We start from the raw sequence: 24,992 nt of genomic DNA, 5'->3' as shown, positions 1-24,992 counted from the left end.
AGCCTATTGCAGACAGTCTGAGCACTGATGGAGGGATTGTGCATTCCTGGTGTAACTCGGGCAGTTGTTGTTGCCATCCTGTACCTGTCCCGCAGGTGTGATGTTCCGATGTACCGATCCTATGCAATCCTCATGCCTCCTTGCAGCATGCCTAAGGCACGTTCACACAGATGAGCAGGGACCCTAAGCATCTTTCTTTTGGTGTTTTTCAGAGTCAGTAGAAAAGCCTCTTTAGTGTCCTAAGTCTTCAAAACTGTGACCTTAATTGCCTACCGTCTGTAAGCTGTTAACGACCGCTTAACGACCGCTCCACAGGTGCATGTTCATTAATTGTTTATGGTTCATTGAACAAGCATGGGAAACAGTGTTTAAACCCTTTACAATGAAGACCTGTGAAGTTATTTGGATTTTACGAATTATCTTTGAAAGACAGGGTCCTGAAGAAGGGACGTTCTAGTTTAGTTTTGATGTCTTCACTATTATTTTACAATGTAGAAAATAGTAAAGAATAAAGAAAAACCCTTGAATGAGTAGGTGTTAAAAAACTTTTGACCGGTAGTGTACATATTGTCATGAATTTCACTTGTGATTTAAACTTGAACGTGTTGTTATTGTGTATGTATTGTAATATCCATGTATTTTAGTGTCTTCGACTGCAATGTAGGTTATCAGTAACAACTTGAATGTGCCAGAGATCTACATTTGCTCCAGGGGTGTCGTACTACTATGGCTGACCCTAAAACAACACATCTCACTGCACCTATCTGGTGTATTTTCTTTACAGACAAGTGTGGTGTGTTCCTTGACCTCTATTATCAAATCAAGTAACTTTTTCAAAATTCCCTCCATTTGATTTTTTTACAAATATTTATCCTGGTTATTCATTCACTAGTCCTACATATCTTACAATAATCAATAGCTTCCAGTCCAAATTACATATACATCTAAAACCACTTGACCTCCCTCCATAGTACATCCATTATAATTGCAATTTTTAATTTCACAGATTTTATGAATCTTTTCTGTGATGGGTCTAATTTTCAATAGCTCACTCTCCCTATGAGCTGCAGATCTACAGACAATTGCGCTGGGTTTCGTGACCTCTCTTATCAAATGGACACCTTTTATTTTTTCAAAATTCCTCCCTGTTGATTTTCTACAAATATGTATTATATTACAGCTGTGGTTATTAATTTACGTACAGATCAAATGTTCAATAGCTTCCAGTCCAAATTACATATACATCTAAAATTACTTGAGGTTAGGTCTCTGAACTCCCTCGTCCATAGTACCAAAGGCAGTCGTTTAGAAACCAAAAAATTAACAAAAAGTTTAGAAACTCGTGCTAGTACAATAGCGAAGCCGCATCAAGCTACTCCTGTCCTGGTGACAGCTGATCAGATGGAGGATAGCCGACACTACGGAACTAGCTAGCAGTACTGCCGTCAACGAAATCAAACAAAGGGGTTTGAGGACGTAACTGATATACTCGATTGAATTAAGAAAGAGTGGATTAAATATGAACGTTAACTAGCTTGTTCTAGTTTGCCAGCTCCTTTAAAAAAAATATATATATAGCTAACGTTATCTAGCAAGGTAGGATACACGTTAGCTAGCTAACCTAACGTGAACGCTTTTTTCGTAAAGCTTTTGAGGCCTGTTCATCCTGACAATTTATTTTATAGTTAACCGAGGACACTACCAGCTCATTTGCGAGGTAAGTAACTTGCGAGCTATTTTTCGTTGCTATACTAGAACCAACAAGCATCTCATGAGAGCCAACATTGGCTATGTAGCTAGTAGCCTAGACCTATTTCTAGTTATCGTGTGGGAAATGGCTGTTTACTATTTATGTTAGCTTACTATCTGGCATCAACAGGTTAACGTTAGTGTTATAATTTGGTAATCTAATTATAGCTAGCTAGTTTAATAAAAGTTCTCAGTCAGATATGGTTAACTACCTACAGTACAGGTAACTCATTAGCAATTTCAACATGGCTGTCACAGCCAGTCAATTTATCCTTGGCGTAAATTGGTAATAGCAAACTAACGTTAGTTAGCTACCTAGTCAGCTAACTACATTTCCCTGAAATATAACAGCCGTCTATAATGTTAGCTAGTGTTGCTGATTAACATTACTAGCTAACGTTAGCTACATAATTTCATTTTGCAGTGTATTTTGTTTTTCTAAAACATGTAGCTAGCTATTATTTCTATACATGTTATTTTACACAGGTTAGAGTTTGGGAAGTGCACGTGGACTTCCACCTGCTAGGATGGTTTTTGCTCACTGTAGCACTGCTGATCTGTGCTACTCCCTCCTAGCTATCTGCCATCCATCCGCAGCAGCAGGATGACTGACGTCCCCACCGGAATCATCATGAGACGCCTCCACCAGGGCTCCAAATGATATGATAGTAGCTAGCTGGATTGCATTCTGTGCCAGCAGGAGCCTTGTGCAGGTTCTGCTGCTCTCATTGGAGCAGTTATCGCTACGGTTTTGGGAAAGCCTCGAGACATCCGGAACTATGGGAAACAGCTGCGTTTGTAGAGAAGAAAGTGACGTGGAGGATGGATCGGCAACTCGCAGGCAACTCCGGCGAGTTGATCACCCCGCTGCCGATCCCCCTGAGGCGCGAAGCAGTCGGCCCCGGGATCCTGTCAGACCCCCACGGCGTGGCCGGGGACCCCATGAACCCCGCCGGAAGAAACAAAACGTGGATGGGTTGGTGCTGGACACACTAGCTGTGATCAGGACTCTAGTTGACAAGTAAGTGTTTGAAATGTAGTCTAATTCCCAACCAAGCAAGTCGACATGGCATGCATAATAAACTTTGCTTCCCTTCACAGGTCTTATGTGTCTGGGCTGTAGTACAGTTTGTTCAGGCCCTTTGTTGGCACTTCAGACATTCACAGTACGCAACTCCGTGGTCTTAAGATGTTTGAGGGGTGTGTAAACTCACTCGGGATAGGCTTACATCTTGTTACAAGCTTGTTGGCCATTGAGGTGTTATCCTCCAGACAGCTTCCTCTGCTCCCTCAGAACCCTGTCAATAGTGTTTAGGCTGACCGAATGCTTCCTCAGGGCTATAGAGGTCTGGGTCTGATTTTACGATCTAATGATGAAGGACTTGAACCTGTGAGCAGAGACAGATTCTTCTCTGGGATTATCCTCCAGGACGAGTTCCCAAGGTAGCATTGGGTCTGCTGTCATTGGTCAGATTTATAGGCAGGATGAGGAAGGCCAATGGGCCAGCCTCTCTATCAGACAAAACAACATCCTCAACAGTTGCAGCCGCACACCCATCCATTGCACTGTTCCATTCTGCCTCTAGCTTGTCATCTGAATTTCATAACTGCTTAGAGCAAGATACTTAACAATGCACCCACACATTACATGTGATGATTATTGAGCTTCACTGTCACAAGATTCTCTGTTCACAATCACCTTTTTTTTTTAGCGACCAAGAGCCCCCCTACTCCATGATCACGCTGCATGAGATGGCAGAAACGGGTAAGACAAATGTCCTTATATGGTACTGTACGTGAGCATTGATGTAATACATGGATTTCATAACTTTCTCAAGAAAGATTGTACATGTTCTTCTGTATGAGATAGAACAGTAACAGGAGCTCCGTCCTCTGTGGCTGTCTCCTCTGTGTCAAATGAAGTAATTAGTGTGTCCTCTTTGCTGCTGTAACCTCTGGGTATCGATAGAGTGGATCATAAGGTTTCCCAGGCTGTGCCAGTCATTACTCTCTGTTAAAGGCTCTTCTAGCCCACACAATGATACTAATGCAGGCTTCCCATTCAGTCTCTAAGGCAATAATGAAATGCCTTTGCGCCTGCCTATTAGTCATGACAATATCACCTGATCCCACAGCAAGATTGTGTTCATTTTACATTGAGACTTGCTTGTAAAGTTCTACTATTCCCTATTAATGCTACTCTTTTTAGAGAACCAGACCCATAGTGCCAGAGCATGGTGCTAGTTCTTGTGGACAGTCAGTGGCAGTCTGAGCCTCTCTTTAGCTGGTTTCAGAGGTGGATCTAGCGGGGCCTAACAGTCTTAACATCTGTATCCAGCCCGCCAGCTTGTCTCTCCTCTCGTTGCCCAGTCCCTCCAGGATTTCGTGACTTTTTTGTGATTTCTGCGGCCAAAAATGCTTGATTTAGTGGCATCTTTTCTGAAATTCCGAGCTACATTTTGCGATGTTTTTTTCACGTTAATTTCATATAAAGCAATAAAAAGTCATATGTGCTCAGTTTTAGGGCGATTTTAAAGCAGAATACATAATACAAAAACAATTAGAAGCATTTAAAGTGCTTAATTTTGTTTATTTTCAACAGTAAAAAAATGCATTCCCCCATAATCTGTAGGTACTAAAAAAGATTAAACTAGGACAAAAGAAACACCTGGGGTCCAATCTGCAATTAAGACATATTATATCTTAAGGTCAACCTCCATGAAAACAATTAGAGACAAAGTGCTCTTTTGGGCTGTTTCTTTTTCTGAACATAATGAGAGGTGAAAAATAACAATTGCACCAATTAATTAGATAAAATATATATCCGTGTGTCGTAATCCACTCACACACACAACTCTCCATCAGGCTTGGGGCTTGCTATCAATACGAGATGAACCTCCCACTCACACTCTCTCTCAAAAAACGCTTTCAATTTGAGGATCAATATTTATTTAGCATAAGTTGTCTTCAAAATACTTGATTGTGATTTATTTTAATTTTTTTCTGAAAGGGTCGTAAGGGAGATAAAGAACAGAAAACGTAGAAATAGAGTATTGTGGTTGATTTCTACTTTTAAAACAGTATTACCATTTCTAAAAAATCCAGGAAGATTGTGCTTTCGTGATCCGTATTAAGTTTTACAGAGTTTTTAAAACGGCAAAGCTGACAAATTGCACTCAGTGCTTTGAGCAGCGCTCTCCATAGACATCCTGGGGAGAGCAGAGTGCCGACCACCCTACTAAAGCCAAGGTTAGCGGAGTAAAAGTTTGAGTGAAACGCCACTCACCTTGATTCTTTCAGCGCTTGCCACAGTCTTCCCTGCTACCACTTCAGTCATGGTGTTCTGCCGCTGCTGTGGGAACTGTTCTGACATTCTCATATGCTTTGCTGATTCGAAATGACTTGATTGTCAACTTTCTCTTGTGTTCCAGCACAACGTTAATTTCCCACCACTTTCATGTAAAACATTTGGAAATTGTTTTGCACTTTAGCTGTTATTTTTTATGGCAAATTATTGATTTCTGTTCATTGTAATGCCTGTCAGCCATCAACAATCAGCCATCTTCGCACGTGAAAACACTGACAGGCCGGGGGGGTGGGGGGAACTTTGTTGATGTGTGGCTGGATTGGGCCATTTTCCACGGTAATTGGTCAAAATTACGAACCTGCTTTTGATTGGACCCTTTTATGCGCTAAAAGGGCGGGGATTGGTCAAAATTGCCAGCTTTCGCATAATATGCGCCGTTTGTTTGATTTTTGCATTGAATTATGCAATTGCAGAATCCTGGGGGGACTGGTTGCTACAGCTGTGTACTGTTTACTTTATTTATTAGTGCATCTGTTGTTTTGATGGTTGAGAGAGACTAGTAGGTTTGGAGTAGAGCAGTCAGGTGTTGAGTCACTGCTACTGGGAAGGGTAGAATGGAGTTATTCCTGGGCCTGTTATCAGGAATAGGAGTGGGATTTTTCTAATGTTACACACTGATGTTGTGGATATCTGTAAAAGGGTAATTCCCTGTTAACGGAATTACGCTGAGACTCAGATTTTTCACTTTAAAATGTATGCCAAACAAAGTTGAACAAACCATCCAACTACACGGCCAAAAGTATGTGGACACCCCTTTAAATTAGTGGATTTGGTTATTTCAGCCACACCCGTTGCTGACAGGTGTATAAATTGAGGACTCAGTGACTTTCAACTTGGCACCGTCATAGGATGCCACCTTTACAACATGTCAATTCGTCACATTTCTGCCCTGCTAGAGCTGTTCCGGTCAACAGTAAGTGCTGTTATTGTGAAGTGGAAATGTCTAGGAGCAACAATGGCTCAGCCGCGAAGTGGTAGACAAACTCGCAGAACGGGACCGCTGAAGCGCGTAATGTGTAAAAATCATCTGTCCTCGTTTGCAACACTCACTACCGAGTTCCAAACTGCTTCTGGAAGCAACGTCAGCACAAGAACTGTTAGTCAGCAACTTCATGAAATGGGTTTCCATAGCTGAGCGGCTGCACACAAGCCTAAGATCGACATGCGCAATGCCAAGCGTCAGCTGGAGTGGTGTAAAGCTTGCCGGCTTTGGACTCTGGAGCAGTGAAAACGCGTTCTCTGGAGTGATGAATCACGCTTCACCATCTGGCAGTCCAAAGGACGAATCTGGGTTTGGCTGATGCCAGGAGAACGCTACCTGCCCCAATGCATAGTGCCAACTGTAGAGTTTGGTGGAGGAATAATGATCTGGGGCTGTTTTTTCATTGTGCGGGGCTAGGCCCCTTAGTTCCAGTGAAGGGAAATCTTAACGCTACAGCATACAATGACATTCTAGACGATTCTGTGTATCCAACTTTGTGCCAACAGTTTGGGGTAAGCCCTTTTTCAGCATGACAATGCCCTTGTGCATAAAGTGAGGGTAATACATAAATGGTTTGTCAAGATCGGTGTGGAAGAACTTGACTGGCCTGCACAGAGCCCTGACCTCAACCCCATCGAACACCTTTGGGATGAATTGGAACGCCAACTACGAGCGCCAACATCAGTGCCACTAATGCTCTTGTGGCAGATTGGAAGCAAGTCCCCGCAGCAATGTTCCAACATCTAGTGGAAAGCCTTCCCAGAAGAGTGGAGGCTGTCATAGCAGCAGAGGGACCAACTCCATGTTAATGCCCATGATTTTGGAATGAGATGTTTGACGAGCAGGTGCCCAAAATACTTTTAACAAATTACACTGAACATTTTACAAAAACACATTTGTTAACAGAATTTCTGTAAAATCACATTTACCAAAAACTCTGCTACGAATTATTTGCTACGAGTTAAGATTCAAAGATGTCTGCAGAAGGAATGGGGTGTCAGCTATGAAATGACACCTTGACTTATTCAACTACAGTAAGTAAAGTGGATTTACAGCCATTAACAGAATTACATCATGGGTCCCTGATCTGTACTATATAGAAATGCATTATTATGGATATAAATGTCATTCTCTTCATGGCGATATAGCCTGAATAGTAGGGCCCTATAAAATTTGCGTCGCTGTGAACGTGGACAGAATCATGTAATCCAAACATTTTAAAAACAGAATTCAACAATATTTTTTTAAATTATTGAACTTAGTAGGAAATCAATTAAATGTATTGAACTTTTTAAAAATATTTATTAATATACCTAAGATGATCATAAGCCATGAACAAAATGCATCAGTGATTATTAACGCGGTAATGCCCCTGTCTTTGTGGGCACATTTCTCTACCACTTTGTGTAGTCGTTAGCGATAAGTCTTCTGGTAGATGGAAAGGCTTTCTCAAAAATCCTCTCAATTAAATGTTAACTGCAAAGTAGCCTGATATCATGATTATTTGCATCAATAAGTATCTTGCTGGTGGGCAGTTGAATTAGGGTATCAACACCCCAACAACAACAACAAAAGTCCAGACCTTGTGGTCTCCTGATGGGGTGTAAGCATTGTTGCGGACTTAGAACATCCAGTTTATCTATTAAAGTATGATTTTGAGAGCAAAAAAATGGAGAAGAAATGAAAGGTGGAAAAAAGCCCAGGAGAGAACGTTATTAGGATGAAAAATAAACTGATGTAGTAGTACAGGGATAGGCAACTGATGGCCTGCGGCCCCCCTTTTTGTAGGCCGTGTCTACATTTTTGTATTTTATGAACTCAGTCGGTCTCAACTTACTGTTGAGCGTTAGAATAGTAGTGCAATTTCGAAATGTTGTGCATCGTCAGTTTCTCTCTCTGTCAGTCACTAACCATATTTACATCCACAGCGTTTATGCAAGTGAAGTCATACTGTATTAAAAAAAAAAATCATGACAGCTGTGATGGAAACACAGTTTCAGTACAATTTGATAAATGCCAAAAGATAATTTGTTTGTTCGACATGGTGGGATCCAACATAATTTCGCTTGGGGACCCCAAAAGGCTAGAGCCAGCTCTGACTGCATGTATGGATGTGGGTACACAGACCAATGAACAACTGCGGTCCCCCACCCTATCAAAGTTGCCCATTTCTTTTTATAGGGCTCTAGAATAGGTACACAAAAGTAAGGAGGATATTGCATACTTCTATTCTTCACACTGGCTATTATTTTAATGAGCTCTGCCCTCACCTCATTTGGTTGGTTAGGACCAAACCTGAACCAATCATAGAGGTCTGTTTCACAAGTTTGGACATCAAAGTTCAGCACAGTAGAGCTCAGTATAGTACAATACATTATACTGTACTCATACAGTACATTGTACTGTACTGATACAGTACATTATACTGTACTCACCTAGTGTAGTGTTGTCACAATACCAGAATTTACTTCGATACCAGGTTTAGTATCACGATACTCAATGCCAGAATTATACCATGGCAAAAAAAGACAGCATATTAAGGTGTTGGTCCCATGTTTCACAAGCTGAAATAAAAGATTCCAGAAAGGTTCCATATGCACAAAAAGCTTATTTCTGTAACATTTTGTGTACAAATTTGTTTACATCCCTGTTAAGTGAGCATTTCTTCTTTGCCAAGATAATCCATCCACCTGACAGGTGTGGCATATCAAGAAGCTGATTAAACAGCATGATCATTACACAGGTGCACCTTGTGCTGGGGACAATAAAAGGCCACTCTAAAATGTGCAGTTTTGTCACGTAACACAATGCCACAGATGTCTCAGGTTTTGAGGGAGCGTGCGATTGGCATGCTGACTGCAGGAATGTCCACCAGCGCTGTTGCCAGAGAATTTAATATTAATTTCTCTACCATAAGTCGTTTTTAGAGCATTTGGCAGTACGTCCAACCGGCCTCACAACTGCAGACCATGTGTAACCTCGCCAGCGCAGGACCTCCACATCTGGCTTCTTCACCTATGGGATGGTCTGAGACCAGCCACCCGGACAGTTGATGAAACTGGGTTTGCACAAACTGTCAGACACCATCTCAGGGAAGCTCATCTGCGTGCTCATCATCCTCACCAGGGTCTTGACCTGACTGCGTCATAACCGACTTCAGTGGGCAAATGCTCAACTTCACGGGCACGCTGGAGAAGTGCTCTTCGGGCCTCCTGAGTGGCGCTACGTTTTAAGGCACTACAGACCCGGGTCTGATCCCAGGCTGTTTCACAGCCGACCGGGAGACCCATTTGGCCCAGCATCGTCCGGGTAGGGGAGGGTTTGGCCAGGCGGGATTTCCTTGTCACATCACGCTCTAGCGATCCCTTGTGGCGGGCTGGTTGCCTGCAAGCTGACTTCAGTCGCCAGCTAGTCGGTGTTTCCTCCGACACATTTGGTGCGGCTGGCTTCCGGGTTAAGAGAGCAGTGTGGCTTGGCAGGGTCGTGTTTCAGCGGTAGCATGGCTCTCGACCTTCGCCTCCCGAGTCCGTAGGGGAGTTGCAGCGATGGAACAAGACTAAATACCTATTTGGAATTGGAGAGAAAAAGGAGTAAAAAACAAATTAATCCCGGTTTCAACTGTACCGGGCAGAAGGCGTGTATGGTGTCGTGTGGGCGAGCGGTTTGCAGATGTCAACGATGTGAACAGAGTGCTCCATGGTGGCAGTGGAGTTATGGCATGGGCAGGCATAAACTACGGACAACGAACACAATTGCATTTTATCGATGGCAATTTGAATGCACAGAGATACTGTGACGAGATCCTTAGGCCCATTGTCGTGCTATTCATCCACCGCCATCGCCTCATGTTTCAGCATGATGAGGCACAAACCCATGATGCAAGGATCTGTACACAATTCCTGGAAGCTACAAATGTCCCAGTTCTTCCATGGCCTGCATACTCACCAGACATGTCACCCATTGAGCAACTTTGGGATGCTCTGGATCAACGTGTACGACAGCGTGCTCCAGTTCCCGCCAATATCCAGCAACTTCGCACAGCAATTGAAGTGGAGTGCGACAATATTCTACAGGCCACAATCAACAGCCTGATCAACTCTATGTGAAGGAGATGTGTTGTGCTGCATGAGGCAAATGGTGTTCACACCAGATACTGACTGGTTTTCTGATCCACGCCCCTACTTTTTAAGGTACAGTATCTGTGACCAACAGATGCATATCTGTATTCCCAGTCATGTGAAATGCATAGATTAAGGCCTAATGAATTTATTTCAATGACTGATTTCCTTATATGAACTAACTCAGTAAAATCTTAGAAATTGTTGCATTTGTTTTTGTTCGGTGTAGTTTGCAGGGGTCTTAACTTCAATATTGTGTTTTAAGGTATTAGAAATACATCAAGACTTAATCTGGTCGATGTTTTCTAGGAGCCCTTTTCTATCTGTTTGACCAGAAATCAAAGCCTATGCTTATTCCTAATTTTTAGGATGTAAAATGGATATGTATGTGGATTCACTTCTCAATATTGATGCTTAGCTTTCATTTGACACCCAATTTCATATACTCCTATGAGCAGTTGCTGTTCATGGGTCCTTTTACATGGAAATATCCAAAAGACATCCATCCGCCTTATGTGCTGCTGTTGCCACAGAAGTTAAAATTGAGTTACATAGTTTTATCACAGGGAAAGGTTAGAAATTATTCAATTATTTTGAATTAAGGATGGCTAGGGGGAAGAGAAGCCAAAATAATACCTCACTTTCCACCAAATTCAACAGTAATTGAGTTTAAGTTTCTGGCCAGCTGAGTGATGCACAACAAAGCCTCCAAGCAGACGTGCTTAGACACTAAACCTCAGACCGCACATATCTGCATCAAGTGTGACAACTACAAAGAGGCTGTTAATTAACCAGTTTTGCTGTCCCCTGTTAACCGCCACTTTTTTCCCCCTACCCCACCCCCTGTGCCACCCTAAGATGACGGCTGGTTGGAGGTGGTCCAGTCTCTGATCCGGGTGATACCGCTGGACGACCCACTGGGACCAGCTGTGATTACCCTGCTGCTTGACGAGTGTCCACTGCCCACCAAAGTGAGTACTAGTTACATTTACATTTAAGTCATTTAGCAGACGCTCTTATCCAGAGCGACTTACAAATTGGTGCATTCACCTTATGATATCCAGTGGAACAACCACTTTACAATAGTGCATCTAAATCTTTTAGGGGGGGGGGGGGTTAGAAGGATTACTTTATTCCTTAAAGAGGTGGGGTTTCAGGTGTCTCCGGAAGGTGGTGATTGACTCCGCTGTCCTGGTGTTGTGAGGGAGCTTGTTCCACCATTGGGGTGCCAGAGCAGCGAACAGTTTTGACTGGGCTGAGCGGGAACTGTGCTTCCTCAGAGGTAGGGGGGCCAGCAGGCCAGAGGTGGATGAACGCAGTGCCCTTGTTTGGGTGTAGGGCCTGATCAGAGCCTGAAGGTATGGAGGTGCCATTCCCTTCACAGCTCCGTAGGCAATCACCATGGTCTTGTAGCGGATGTGAGCTTCAACTGGAAGCCAGTGGAGAGAGCGGGGTGACGTGAGAGAACTTGGGAAGGTTGAACACCAGATGGGCTGCGGCATTCTGGATGAGTTGTAGGGGTTTAATGGCACAGGCAGGGAGCCCAGCCAACAGCGAGTTGCAGTAATCCAGACGGGAGATGACAAGTGCCTGGATTAGGACCTGCGCCGCTTCCTGTGTGAGGCAGGGTCGTACTCTGCGAATGTTGTAGAGCATGAACCTACAGGATCGGGTCACCGCCTTGATGTTAGTGGAGAACGACAGGGTGTTGTCCAGGATCACGCCAAGGTTCTTAGCACTCTGGGAGGAGGACACAAGGGAGTTGTCAACCGTGATGGCGAGATCATGGAACGGGCAGTCCTTCCCCGGGAGGAAGAGCAGCTCCGTCTTGCCGAGGTTCAGCTTGAGGTGGTGATCCGTCATCCACACTGATATGTCTGACAGACATGCAGAGATGCGATTCGCCGCCTGGTTATCAGAAGGGGGAAAGGAGAAGATTAATTGTGTGTCGTCTGCATAGCAATGATAGGAGAGACCATGTGAGGATATGACAGAGCCAAGTGACTTGGTGTATAGCGAGAATAGGAGAGGGCCTAGAACAGAGCCCTGGGGGACACCAGTGGTGAGAGCGCATGGTGCGGAGACAGATTCTCGCCACGCCACCTGGTAGGAGCGACCTGTCAGGTAGGACGCAATCCAAGCGTGGGCCGCGCCGGAGATGCCCAACTCGGAGAGGGTGGAGAGGAGGATCTGATGGTTCACAGTATCAAAGGCAGCAGATGGGTCTAGAAGGATGAGAGCAGAGGAGAGAGAGTTAGCTTTAGCAGTGCGGAGAGCCTGCGTGACACAGAGAAGAGCAGTCTCAGTTGAATGCCCAGTCTTGAAGTTACCATCTGGGTCATTTCTGTGTAATGCCTCCAAGATCCATCTTCCTTGCCTAATGCCTACACAAAACTCAAATTCAAAGCTCAACTTCCCAAAGCATGGCCATCCACTCTTAGACACTCATTGATAGCAGCTGATTACAACACACCAAGCTCATGTTCCAGTAGGGATGGGGGTGGGGGATTGATAGTTACTAAAAATAACTAGGGTTGAGTAGTGATGTTGCCACTGGTGCATCTGTAAGAAAGCAGGAATGATGGTTGGAGACAAGGTTTCCAGTTCAGGGTACTTATTAACTAACTAAAAAGCACAGTACAGGGACACAGGAGCACATGGGGGTAGGCTGTAGATTTGATGGCTTGTAAGGCCAGTAGGTACGTTTGTGATACAAGTTATGATACGAGGTTGTGGTTCTGGGGATTATAAAATGGAGATGCTAACACATGGTAACATACAATCATGACTGACAAGTGCAAAAGGATAAGAAATTGAAAAGTATCAAACAAACTGAGGATGCCTTTGGAAAGTATTCAGACCCCTTTACCTTTTCCACATTTTGTAAGGTTACAGCCTTATTCTAAAATGGATTAAATAGTTTTTCCCCCCTCAATCTACACACAATACCCCATAATGACAAAGCAAAAACAGTTTTTTATAAATTTTCGCTAATTTATAAAAATTAAATAAAAAGTATTCTTACCCTTTACTCAGTACTTTGTTGAAGCACCTTTTGGCAGTGATTACATCCTTGAGTCTTCTTGGGTATGGCACTACAAGCTTGGCACACCTGTATCTGGGGAGTTTCTCCCATTCTTCTCTGCAGATCCTCTCAAGCTCGGTCAGCTTGTATGGGTAGCGTTGCTGCACAGCAATTTTCAGGTCTCTCCTGAGATGTTCGATCGGGTTCAAGTCCAGGCTCTGGTTGGGCCACTCAAGGACATTCAGAGACTTGTCCCGAAGCCACTCCTGCGTTGTTGGCTGTGTGCTTAGGGTCGTTGTCCTGTTGGGACTGGAGCAGGTTTTCATCAAGGATCTTTCTGTACTTTACTCGGTTAATCTTTCCCTCGATCCTGACTAGTCTTACAGTCCCTGCAGCTGAAAAACATCCTCACATAATGATTACTCGCACCATCATGCTTTCCCGTAGGACGGTACCAGGTTTCCTCCAGTCGTGACGCTTGGCATTCAGGCCAAAGATTTTAATCTTTGTTTCATCAGACCAGAGAATCTTGTTTCTCATGGTCTGAAAGTCCTTTTTAGATGCCTTTTTGGCAAACTCCAAGTGGGCTGTCGTGCCTTTTACTGAGGAGTGGCTTCAGTCTGGCCACTCTACCATAAAGGCCTGATTGGTGGAGTGCTGCAGAGATGGTTGTCCTTCTGCAAGGTTCTCCCATCTCCATAGAGGAGCTCTATCAGAGTGACCATCGGGTTCTTGGTCACCTCCCTGACCAAGGCCCTTCTCCCCTGATTGCTCAGTTTGGCCAGGCAGACCACTTTAGGAAGAGTCTTGGTGGTTCCAAACTTCTTCTGTTTAAGAATGATGGGGGCCACTGTGTTCTTGGGGACTTTCAATGCTGCAGACATTTTTTGGTCCCGTTCGCCAGATCTGTGGCTTGACACAATTCTGTCTCGGAGCTCTACAAACAATTCCACCGAACTCATGGCTTGGTTTTTGCTATAAACCTGTTTTCGCATTGTCTTTATGGGGTATTGTGTGTAGATTGCTGAGGATATTTTTTTATTTAATCCATTTTAGATTGAGACTGTAATGTAACAATGTGGAAAAAGTCAAGGGTCTGAATACTTTCCGAAGGCACTGTATATACAAAGGTATGTGGACACCCCTTCAATGAGTGGATTTGGATATTTCAGCCATACCCGTTGCTGACAGGTGTATAGAATCGAGCACACAGCCATGCAATCTTCATAGACAAACATTGGCAGTAGAATGGCCTTAAGAGTTCAGTGACTTTCAACGTGGCACCGTCATAGGATGGCACTTTTCCAACAAGTCAGTTTGTCAAATTCCTTCCCTGCTAGAGCTGCCCCGGTCAACTATAAGTGCTGTTATTTTGAAGTGGAAACGTTTAGGAGCAACAACAGCTCAGCCGCGAAGTGGTAGGCCACACAAGCTCACAAAACGAGAACGCCGTGTGCTGAAGCACGTTAAAATCGTATCTCGATTGCAACACTCACTATCGACTTCCAAACTGCTTCTGGGAGCAACGTCAGCACAAGGACTGTTCATCGGGAGCTTCATGAAATGGGTTAACATGGCCGAGAAGACGCACACAAGCCTAAGATAACCATGCGCAGTGCCAAGCGTCACCTCTAATGGTGTAATGCTTGCCGCCATTGGGCTCTGGAACAGTGGAAATGCGTTCACTGGAGTGATGAATCACACTTCGCCGTGTGGCAGTTTGACAGATGAATCTGGGTTTGGCGGATGCCAGGAGAATGCTTCCTACCCCAATGCATAGGGCCAAATGTGAATTTTAGTGGAGGAGGAATAATGGTCTGGGACTTTTTTTTTTTTTTTCATGGTTCGGGCTTGGCCCCTTAGTCCCAGTGAAGGGAAATCTTAACGCTACAGCATACAATGACATTCTAGATTCTGTGCTTCCAACTTTTTGGCAGCAGTTTGGGGAAGGCCCTTTCCTGTTTCAGCAGGACAATACCCCTGTGGTCAAAGTGAGGTACATACAGAAATGGTTTGTTGAGATCGGTGTGGAAGAACTTGACTGCCCTGCACGGAGCCCTGACCTCACCTTTTTGGGATGAATTGGAACGCCGACTGCGAGCCAGGCCTAATCGCCCAACCTCACAAATGCTCTTGTGGCTGAATGGCAGCAAGTCCCCGCAGCAATGTTCTAACCTCTAGTGCAAAGCTTTCCCAGAAGAGTGGAGGCTGCAAAGGGGGGACCAACTCCATATTAATGCCCATGATTTTGGAATGAGATGTTCCACGAGCAGGTGTCCACATACTTTTGGTCATGTAGTGTTTCTTACATGATTAACTGGCAGGAAATTTTACTAAGTAATTTGGCAGCATTATATAAACTTCAACTAAAAATTCTTATTTATAAAGGTTCTTAGATAATAAAATATATATTTTCCTTGTTTCATTATCATAAACAAATTGTAAATATATTTGAATTCCAAAAGGAAACTATAAAATAACACATGGAATCATGTAGTAACCAAAAAAGGGTTAAACAAATCAAAATATATTTTATTTTTGAGATTCTTCAAAGTAGCCACCCTTTGCCTTGATGACAGCATTGCACATTCTTGGCAATATCTCAACCAGCTTCATGAGGTAGTCACCTGGAATGCATTTCAATTAAGTGGTGTACCTTATTTTGTGCAATTTCTTTCTTTCCTTAATGCATTTGAGCCAGTCAGTTGTTGTGACAAGGTAGGGTTGGTATACAGAAGATGGCTCTATTTGGTAAAAGACCAAGTCCATATTATAGCAAGAACAGCTCAAATAAGCAAAGAGAAATGACAGTCCATCATTACTTTGACTGCCCTTCATGTCTTAATCTGGAACATTTCAAGAACTTTGAACGTTTCTTCAAGCGCAGTGTCAAACCATCAAGCTCTATGATGAAACTGGCTCTCATGAGGCCCGCCACAGGAAAGGAAGACCCAGAGTAACCTCTGCTGCAGAGGATAAGGTCATTAGAATTAACTGAACTTTAGATTGCAGCCCAAATAAATGCTTCACAGAGTTAAAGTAAGACACATCTCAACCAGAGGTCGACTGATTATGATTTTTCAATACTGATAATTGGAGGACCAAAAAAAGCCTATACCAATTATCTGACGATTAAAAAATACATTTTTTTTTTTTAATTTATTTTTTTATTTACATACATACATACATACATACATACATACATACATACATGCAGCATACAGTGAGGGGAAAAAAGGATTTGATCCCCTGCTGATTTTGTACGTTTGCCCACTGACAAAGAAATGATCAGTCTATAATTTTAATGGTAGGTTTATTTGAACAGTGAGAGACAGAATAACAACAAAAATCCCCAAAAACGCACGTCAAAAATGTTATAAAATGATTTGCATTTTAATGAGGGAAATAAGTATTTGACCCCTCTGCAAAACATAACTTAGTACTTGGTGGCAAAACCCTTGTTGGCAATCACAGAGGTCAGACGTTTCTTGTAGTTGGCCACCAGGTTTGCACACATCTCAGGAGGGATTTTGTCCCACTCCTCTTTGCAGATCTTTTCCAAGTCATTAAGGTTTCGAGGCTGACGTATGGCAACTCGAACCTTCAGCTCCCTCCACAGATTTTCTATGGGATTAAGGTCTGGAGACTGGCTAGGCCACTCCAGGACCTTAATGTGCTTCTTCTTGAGCCACTCCTTTGTTGCCTTGGCCGTTTGTTTTGGGTCATTGTCATGCTGGAATACCCATCCATTTTCAATGCTCTGGCTGAGGGAAGGAGGTTCTCACCCAAGATTTGACGGTACATGGCCCCGTCCATCGTCCCTTTGATGCGATGAAGTTGTCCTGTCCCCTTAGCAGAAAAACACCTGCAAAGCATAATGTTTCCACCTCCATGTTTGACAGTGGAGATGGTGTTCTTGGGGTCATAGGCAGCATTCCTCCTCCTCCAAACACGTTGAGTTGATGCCAAAGAGCTCCATTTTGGTCTCATCTGACCACAACACTTTCACCAGTTGTCCTCTGAATCATTCAGATGTTCATTGGCAAACTTCAGACGGGCATGTATATGTGCTTTCTTGAGCAGGGGGACCTTGCGGGCGCTGCAGGATTTCAGTCCTTCACGGCGTAGTGTGTTACCAATTGTTTTCTTGGTGACTATGGTCCCAGCTGCCTTGAGATCATTGACAAGATCCTCCCGTGTAGTTCTGGGCTGACTCCTCACCGTTCTCATGATCATTGCAACTCCACGAGGTGAGATCTTGCATGGAGCCCCAGGCCAAGGGAGATTGACAGTTCTTTTGTGTTTCTTCCATTTGCAAATAATCTCACCAACTGTTGTCACCTTCTCACCAAGCTGATTGGCGATGGTCTTGTAGCCCATTCCAGCCTTTAGTAGGTCTACAATCTTGTCCCTGACATCCTTGGAAAGCTCTTTGGTCTTGGCCATGGTGGAGAGTTTGGAATCTGATTGATTGCTTCTGTGGACAGGTGTCTTTTATACAGATAACAAGCTGCGATTAGGAGCATTCCCTTTAAGAGTGTGCGTCTAATCTCAGCTCATTACCTGTATAAAAGAGACCTGGGAGCCAGAAATCTTTCTGATTGAGAGGGGGTCAAATACTTATTTCCCTCATTAAAATGCAAATCAATTTATAACATTTTTGACATGTGTTTTTCTGATTTTTGTTGTTGTTATTCTGTCTCTCACTGTTCAAACAAACCTACCATTAAAATTATAGACTGATCATTTCTTTGTCAGTGGGCAAAAGTACAAAATCAGCAGGGGATCAAATACTTTTTTCCCTCACTGTGTGTGTGTGTGTGTGTATATATATATATATATATATTATAATGATAGTTTCAACAATACTGAATGGCTCCTTTTAACATGAGACTTCAATTTTCCCAGGTAAGAAGTTTTAGGTTGTATTTATTATAGGAATTCTAGGACTATTTCTCTATACCATTTGTATTTCATATACCTTTGACTATTTGATGTTCTTTAGGCACCATAGTATTCCCAGCCTAATCTCGGGAGGCTTGAAGTCATAAACAGCACATTGCTTGAAGCACAGCGAAGAGCTGCTGGCAAATGCAGGAAAGTGCTGTTTGAATGAATGCTTATGAGCCTGCTGCTGCCTACCACCGCTCAGTCAGACTGCTCTATGAAATCATAGACTTAATTATAATATAATAACACACAGAAATACGAGCCTTAGGTCATTAATATGGTCAAATCCGGAAACTATCATTTCGAAAACAAAACGTTTACTCTTTCAGAACTACTTTTATTCTTTCAGAAATACGGAACCGTTCTATATTTTATCTAACGGGTGGCATCCCTAAGTCTAAATATTGCTGTTGCATTGCACAACCTTCAATGTTTATGTCATAATTATGTACAATTCTGGCAAATGAATTACGGTCTTTGTTAGGAAGAAATGGCCTTCACACAGTTCGCAACGAGCCAGGCGGCCCAAACTGCTGCATAAACCCTAACTCTGCTTGCAAAGAACGCAAGAGAAGTGACACAATTTCCATAGTTAATATTGCCTGCTAATATGAATTTCTTTTAACTAAATATGCAGGTTTAAAGATGTATACTTGTGTATTGATTTTAAGAAAGGCATTAATGTTTAGGGCTAGGTACACATTGGTGCAACGACAGTGCTTTTTTCAAGGATGCACTTGTTAAATCATTTACATATACATTTTAGTCATTTAGCAGATGCCCTTATCCAGAGCGACTTACAGTAGTGAATGCATACATTTCATACATTTTTTCTCCGTACTGGTCCCCCGTGGGAATCGAACCCACAATCCTGGCATTGCAAACACCATGCTCTACCAACTGAGCCACACGGGACAAGTTGACTGATGCATTTTATAAAATATTAAAGTTGATTAAATATATATATATTTTTGTCACTGGCCTACACACAATACCCCATAATGTCAATGTGGAAGTATGTTTTTTTTTTTTATTACTAATTAATTAAAAATGAAAGGCTGAAATGTCTTGAGACAATACATATTCAACCCTTTTGTTATGGCAAGCATGAATAAGTTCAGGGGTAAAACATTTCTTAACAAGTCACGAAATATGTTGCATGGACTCACTCTGTGTGCAATAATAGTGTTTAACATGATTTTTGAATGACAACCTTGTCTCTGTCCCCCACACATACAATTATCTGTAAGTTCCCTCAGTTGAGCAGTGAACACTGATTCAACCACAGAGGCCAGGGAGAATATCCAATGCCTTGCAAAGACGGGCACCTATTGGTAGATAAAAATACAAAAATCAGACATTGAATATCTCTTTGATCATGGCGTAGTTATTAATTACATTTTGGATGGTGTACCGATACACCCAGTCACTACAAAAATACAGGCGTCCTTACTAACTCAGTTGCCAGAGAGGAAGGAAAAAGCTCAAGGAGTTCACCACGAGGCCAATGGTGACTTTAAAACAGAGTTGAATAGCTGTGATGGGAGAAAACTGAGGAGGGATCAACATTGTAGTTACTCCACAATTCTAACCTAAATGACAGAGTGAAAAGAAGGAATCATGTACAGAATAAAAATATTCCAAAACATGCATCCTGTTTCCAACAAGACACTTAAGTAATACTGCAAAAAATTGTGGCAAAGCAATTTACTTTTTGTCCTGACTACAAAATGTTATGTTTGGGGCAAATCCAATACAACATTACTGAGTACCACTCTCCATATTTTCAAACATAGTGGTGGCTGCATCATGTTATGGGTATGCTTGTAATTGTTAAGGACTACGGAGTTTTTCTGGATAAAAAAATAAACGGAATGGAGCTAAGCACAGGCAAAATCCTAGAGAAAAGCCTGGTTAAGTCTGCTTTGCACCAGACACAGGGAGATGAATTCACCTTTCAGCAAGACGACAACCTAAAACACAAGGACAAATCTACACTGGAGTTGCTTTCCAAGAAGACGGTGAATGTTCCTGAGTGGCCGAGTTACAGTTGACTTAAATCTACTTCTAAAATTATGGCACGACCTGAAAATGGTTGTCTAGCAACGACCAAAAACTAATTTGACAGAGCTTGAATAATTTTTTTAAAGAATAATGGTAAAATGCTGCACAGGTGTAAAAAGCTCTTAGACTTACCCAGAAAGCCTCACAGCTGTAATCACTGCCAAAGGAGCATCTACAAAATGTTGACTCGGGTGTGATTACTAATGTAAAATAGATTTTCTGCATTTCATTTTCAATAAATTTTGCAAACCTTTCTAAAAACATGTTTTCACTTTGTCATTAAAGGGTATTGTGTTTAGATGGGTGAGGAAAAAAATAATACACTTTGAATTCAGCCTGTAACACAACAAAAGGTAGAATAAATCAAGGGGATGAATACTTTCTGAAGGAACTGTATTATGAAAGAAAAGACTATGAAGTTTCAATAGATTTCAAGAGACATTGTTTTCCTGTGTTGAGCTTTCAAAACAGTGCTTGTTTCCCCTCCTTTGTCAGGATGCTCTACAGAAGCTGTCCGAGATGCTGAGCTTGAGTGCCACTGTGGCCCGCAAGGATGCCATCATCCCTTCTAAGCACCGCAACACTACTGCTGTACTGGGCTGCCTGGCTGAGAAACTGGCTGGTAAGTGTGGATGCAACCTGATCTCCCTTATTCTCTTACACACGTTTGTTTTACTATCCATGTAGGGACAATTGATTCCCATTCAAAATCCATTTTTTCTTAACCCTAATTGTAACTCTAAACCTAACCCTTAAGCCTAAAAAAATATTTTTTCTTGTGGGGACTGGCGAAATGTCCCAACTTGTCCAAACTTTCCTTGTTTTACTAAACCTGATGACTTCTGGTCCCCACAAAAATGGTCAAACCAAACCCCACACACATACTCTTGAACTCACATAATCAACAGTGAAAAATGAAAATGCTCTCAAGCGCCACAGGTTATTTGACCCTAGTTGCCCAACCAGTATTTGGCATACCAAATGGTCATTGTGAACTGAAAGAGCTGATCCTGCAGGTTTGAGTTGTATGCTTGTCATGACACGGCCGGAATGCTCTGCCTTTGCTCTGACAGTTCTGCTGAGCCTGCAGCACTGGGCTGGGGAGAGGGTGGCCAGGGTGAGACAACTCAGTCTGTCTGACATACCCAACAGGGGTTGCCTCTACTATTCAATGTCTGTTTGTTTACACCCCAAACTTTTGTCTTTCTCTGGAAGCGTTGTGTTACTATTTTTCTTTGTATTATTTTTTTTTTAACTCGGTATCGTTGGGAAGGGCTCGTAAGCAAGCATTTCACGGTATGATGATGTCTACACCCATTGTATTCAGCGCATGTGAAACATAATATTATATAATTATTTTTTGGGGTGGGTGGAATCCTGTGCCTTTACTGTGGCCCTTAGTGTTGTTCCTTCACCTAACGCCCACTCCACATGTCTCAGGTCCAGCCAGCATTGGACTCCTGAGCCCTGGAACCCTGGGGTACCTGCTGGAGAGCCTGGTGAGACCACAACAAACATGTAGAACCACCCAAATGCTGTTGCGCTGTCAATAGTCATATACTTGGGTTACATGTCATTTTTTCTGTAGAATGAGGCTGAGACCTTGTCTAATTTATCTCAACATCTCTGTTCCCAGAGTTCTGAGGCCCATCCTACTGTAATGCTCTTTGCCCTCATAGCCTTGGAGAAGTTCTCACAGACCAGTGAGTGTGTCCCCTTGTCCTGCACATCCTTCTGAAGGTTGCTATGCTATCCCATTGGCCACAAAACGGACTAGTAACTGTTATTTCCCTGTTGCAGGTGAGAACAAGCTAACAGTGTCTGAGTCGTGTATAAGTGACCGACTGGGGGTTCTGGAATCGTGGGCTGACCACACAGACTACCTGAAGCGCCAGGTCGGCTTCTGTTCCCAATGGAGCCTGGATAACCTCTGTGAGTAGTAGGCTACATCATGTTAGGGAAGACAGTTCTCATCCACTGACTGTTAATATTCCCTCTATTTTGTCTCCTCAGTCCTGAAAGATGGCCGTCAGTTCACCTACGAGAAGGTGAACTTGAGCAACATCAACGCCATGCTGAACAGCAACGACGTCAGCGAGTATCTCAAGATCTCTCCCAGTGGACTGGAGGTGAGGGGACCTCTCTCTGCAACACGCCTGACAGAACAGTGTGACTGGAATGATCCCTGTTGCGCACACAATAAATGATTATACTTTGTTTGTCATGCTAAATGCCAGTATTGCACTGATCAGTATCATCTTGTTCCATAGAGATAATGGATCTCCCTTTTCTCCCCTCTCCCAAGGCGCGCTGCGACGCGTCCTCCTTTGAGAGTGTCCGCTGTACCTTCTGTGTGGACTCAGGCGTGTGGTACTATGAGGTCACAGTGGTCACCTCCGGGGTCATGCAGATTGGCTGGGCCACCAAGGACAGCAAGTTTCTTAACCATGTATGTGCTTACATGCTGTACTGGTACACAGAGCAAGCAGCGTTTATTTCTGCTAGAAACTGAATGCCATAATGTGTGTGTTTCAGGAGGGTTATGGGATAGGAGATGATGAATACTCGTGTGCATATGATGGCTGCAGGCAGCTAATCTGGTACAACGCTCGCAGTAAACCACACTCCCACCCCTGCTGGAAAGAGGGTAAGTGCATCCCAAACTCAATACAGTATCATGTTGTAGCTCAGAGGCAGGCTGCAATGGGGAGATGTCTGTCAACACCTCTGCTTACACACATTTGTTACTGAACTACTGTCCCTTACAAGCATATGCTTAAGCCTTACACTTTCTTTGATCTGTAGGAGATGCCATAGGTTTCCTACTGGACCTCAGTAAGAAGCAGATGCTTTTCTACCTGAATGGACATCAGCTCCCCTCAGAGAAGCAGGTGTTTTCCTCTGCAACGTGAGTATACACACCCTGCTCCTGCTTGCTCTATTTTCTGGCCATAATCCAAAGTGCATCCCACACAAGTATTGACATACTGTACATTTCAGTAACTCACTTCCACGTCCAATATCCTTATTAGTCTTCCTACTTCCTTTCTTTTTCCAGGTCTGGCTTCTTTGCAGCAGCAAGTTTCATGTCCTACCAACAATGTGAGTTTAACTTTGGGGCGAAGCCCTTCCGCCATCCCCCGTCTGTCAAGTTCAGCACCTTCAATGACTTTGCCTCGCTGGCATCTGATGAGAAGATTATCCTTCCCAGGTAAGTCTGAGCTAATGTAGCCTTGGGCAAAATGGTTAGGCTTTAAATGATCACTCTAGTTGAACAGGACAACTGCACATTATGTGAACTCCCATGTACCATTTAGTGACTGTTTGTGCTTGTGTGTGTTCCTCAGACACCGGCGCCTGGCCCTGCTCAAGCAGGTGAGCATCAGAGACAACTGCTGCACCCTCTGCTGTGACCAGATGGCCGATACAGAGCTGAGACCCTGCGGACACAGGTACAACAACTTCCCTCTCTGTTTCAGCCCTTGTACCTGTATTGAGTATCTAGCCATTTGCCTGTGTATTACAGCTCCTTACGTGGTCTCTGTGTGTGTTTGTGTCCTTAGTGGGATGTGTATGGAGTGTGCCTTACAGCTGGAGACGTGCCCGTTGTGTCGCCAGGACATCCTGACGCGTGTCAGACTCATCTCACACGTGTCCTGACACATCACCTTCAAACCAGGACATGAACGCTCCTCCCCTCCTCCAATCACCTTTATCCCAGTAATCAACCCGACCAATAGGACTGTGAGGCTGTGCCAGGATTCCTGATCGGACCCTGAGCCTAATATGAGGAGGGAGTGATGGGACCTGACAGAGCTCCAGGAGAGATACAGTGTGGGGGATAGTGTAGGGAGAAGAGGGCAAAGAGGGATAACCTTTTCTTCTGCTGCACTCCATGGCGCGTTCTCTCTGTGAGGAGATGGGGCCCCACACCCCGTCTGGGAGCAAAAAAGTGCTTGGAGAGTGAGGGGGCAGTGGGAGGAAGACAATTAGAGACATTACCAGGCAACAGCATTTCCAGAATCACCCCATCAATCTTAATGTCATAAACTCACACAGTGTCTGCACATGGATCTGCCTAATGTTCCGTCCCTTAGGCTCTGGTCAATGTGTCCTGTGCATCTCTGCTCAGAGGTTTTACATGTATCTGTGATTCTCTTGTTTTATTCTGTCTAAACGTAAAGGCACAACAACGAAAAGACAGCCTTGGTTGGCTCAGTTGGCTGTGACGATGTTGAGGCCCTGCTCGATCATACAATACTGAGCACAGATTTGTGTCCCTCTCTCATCTTCTTGAAGCATTTCTGGGTTGATTGAGTAACTATGCTGTTATAAATGAGATTGAAAACTTAATGAATTAACTGTTATTCAAAATACTATTATATTTATCTACAATTCAAACAAAATATAAGGACATTTGGGTTATTGAAATCACAGCTAATTGGGATCATTTTAATTACGGGGTTATATGAAGTGGTTGTGGAAAATCAGAAGCTACTACATCTTGATCAATATGAATGACTACATTTGGCCACAGTGTGTAAATATGGAGGACCAGTCGTCTCCAGTCCATTCCTGACAATGAGTTAGTCATGGAAGAAATTAAGAGTTATAAGTTCAATTGTATCTGTCTTTAATGGAGTAGCCCCAGGGGTCACAAATATGTGATTTACTGAATAATCATTGTTTTCTGGATTATGATAATTGTAATAAATATATTGTGTTGCATAGTTGCTT

At 43.2% G+C, this 24,992-nt stretch overlaps 1 protein-coding gene across 2 annotated transcripts; it reads left to right on the top strand.

Annotated features, from left to right (window-relative positions):
• Nucleotides 1-1,093: 1,093 nt before the first annotated feature.
• On the top strand, nucleotides 1,094-24,985 carry LOC106560854 (RING finger and SPRY domain-containing protein 1). Of its 2 annotated transcripts, none has more exons than XM_014124234.3 (15): nucleotides 1,094-1,717; nucleotides 2,236-2,770; nucleotides 3,462-3,514; nucleotides 11,075-11,187; nucleotides 20,751-20,877; nucleotides 21,696-21,754; nucleotides 21,892-21,958; nucleotides 22,056-22,187; nucleotides 22,269-22,384; nucleotides 22,561-22,704; nucleotides 22,791-22,902; nucleotides 23,061-23,163; nucleotides 23,314-23,466; nucleotides 23,603-23,707; nucleotides 23,819-24,985. In XM_014124234.3, exons 2-15 carry the CDS (start codon nucleotides 2,412-2,414, stop codon nucleotides 23,913-23,915), a joined length of 1,740 nt encoding a protein of 579 aa, XP_013979709.1. In that variant the 5' UTR covers nucleotides 1,094-1,717; nucleotides 2,236-2,411; the 3' UTR covers nucleotides 23,916-24,985. The 2 variants fall into 2 exon arrangements, with proteins under 2 accessions (XP_013979709.1, XP_013979708.1); XM_014124233.3 differs by having other exon boundaries at nucleotides 1,095-1,717; nucleotides 2,326-2,770.
• The last annotated feature ends 7 nt before the right edge of the window (nucleotides 24,986-24,992 follow it).

The sequence above is a fragment of the Salmo salar genome, chromosome 10 (genome assembly GCF_965601325.2).
Source record: "Salmo salar chromosome 10, fSalSal1, whole genome shotgun sequence".
Taxonomy (NCBI): Eukaryota; Metazoa; Chordata; class Actinopteri; order Salmoniformes; family Salmonidae; genus Salmo; species Salmo salar.
This window is presented reverse-complemented; position numbering and strand designations above follow the sequence as displayed.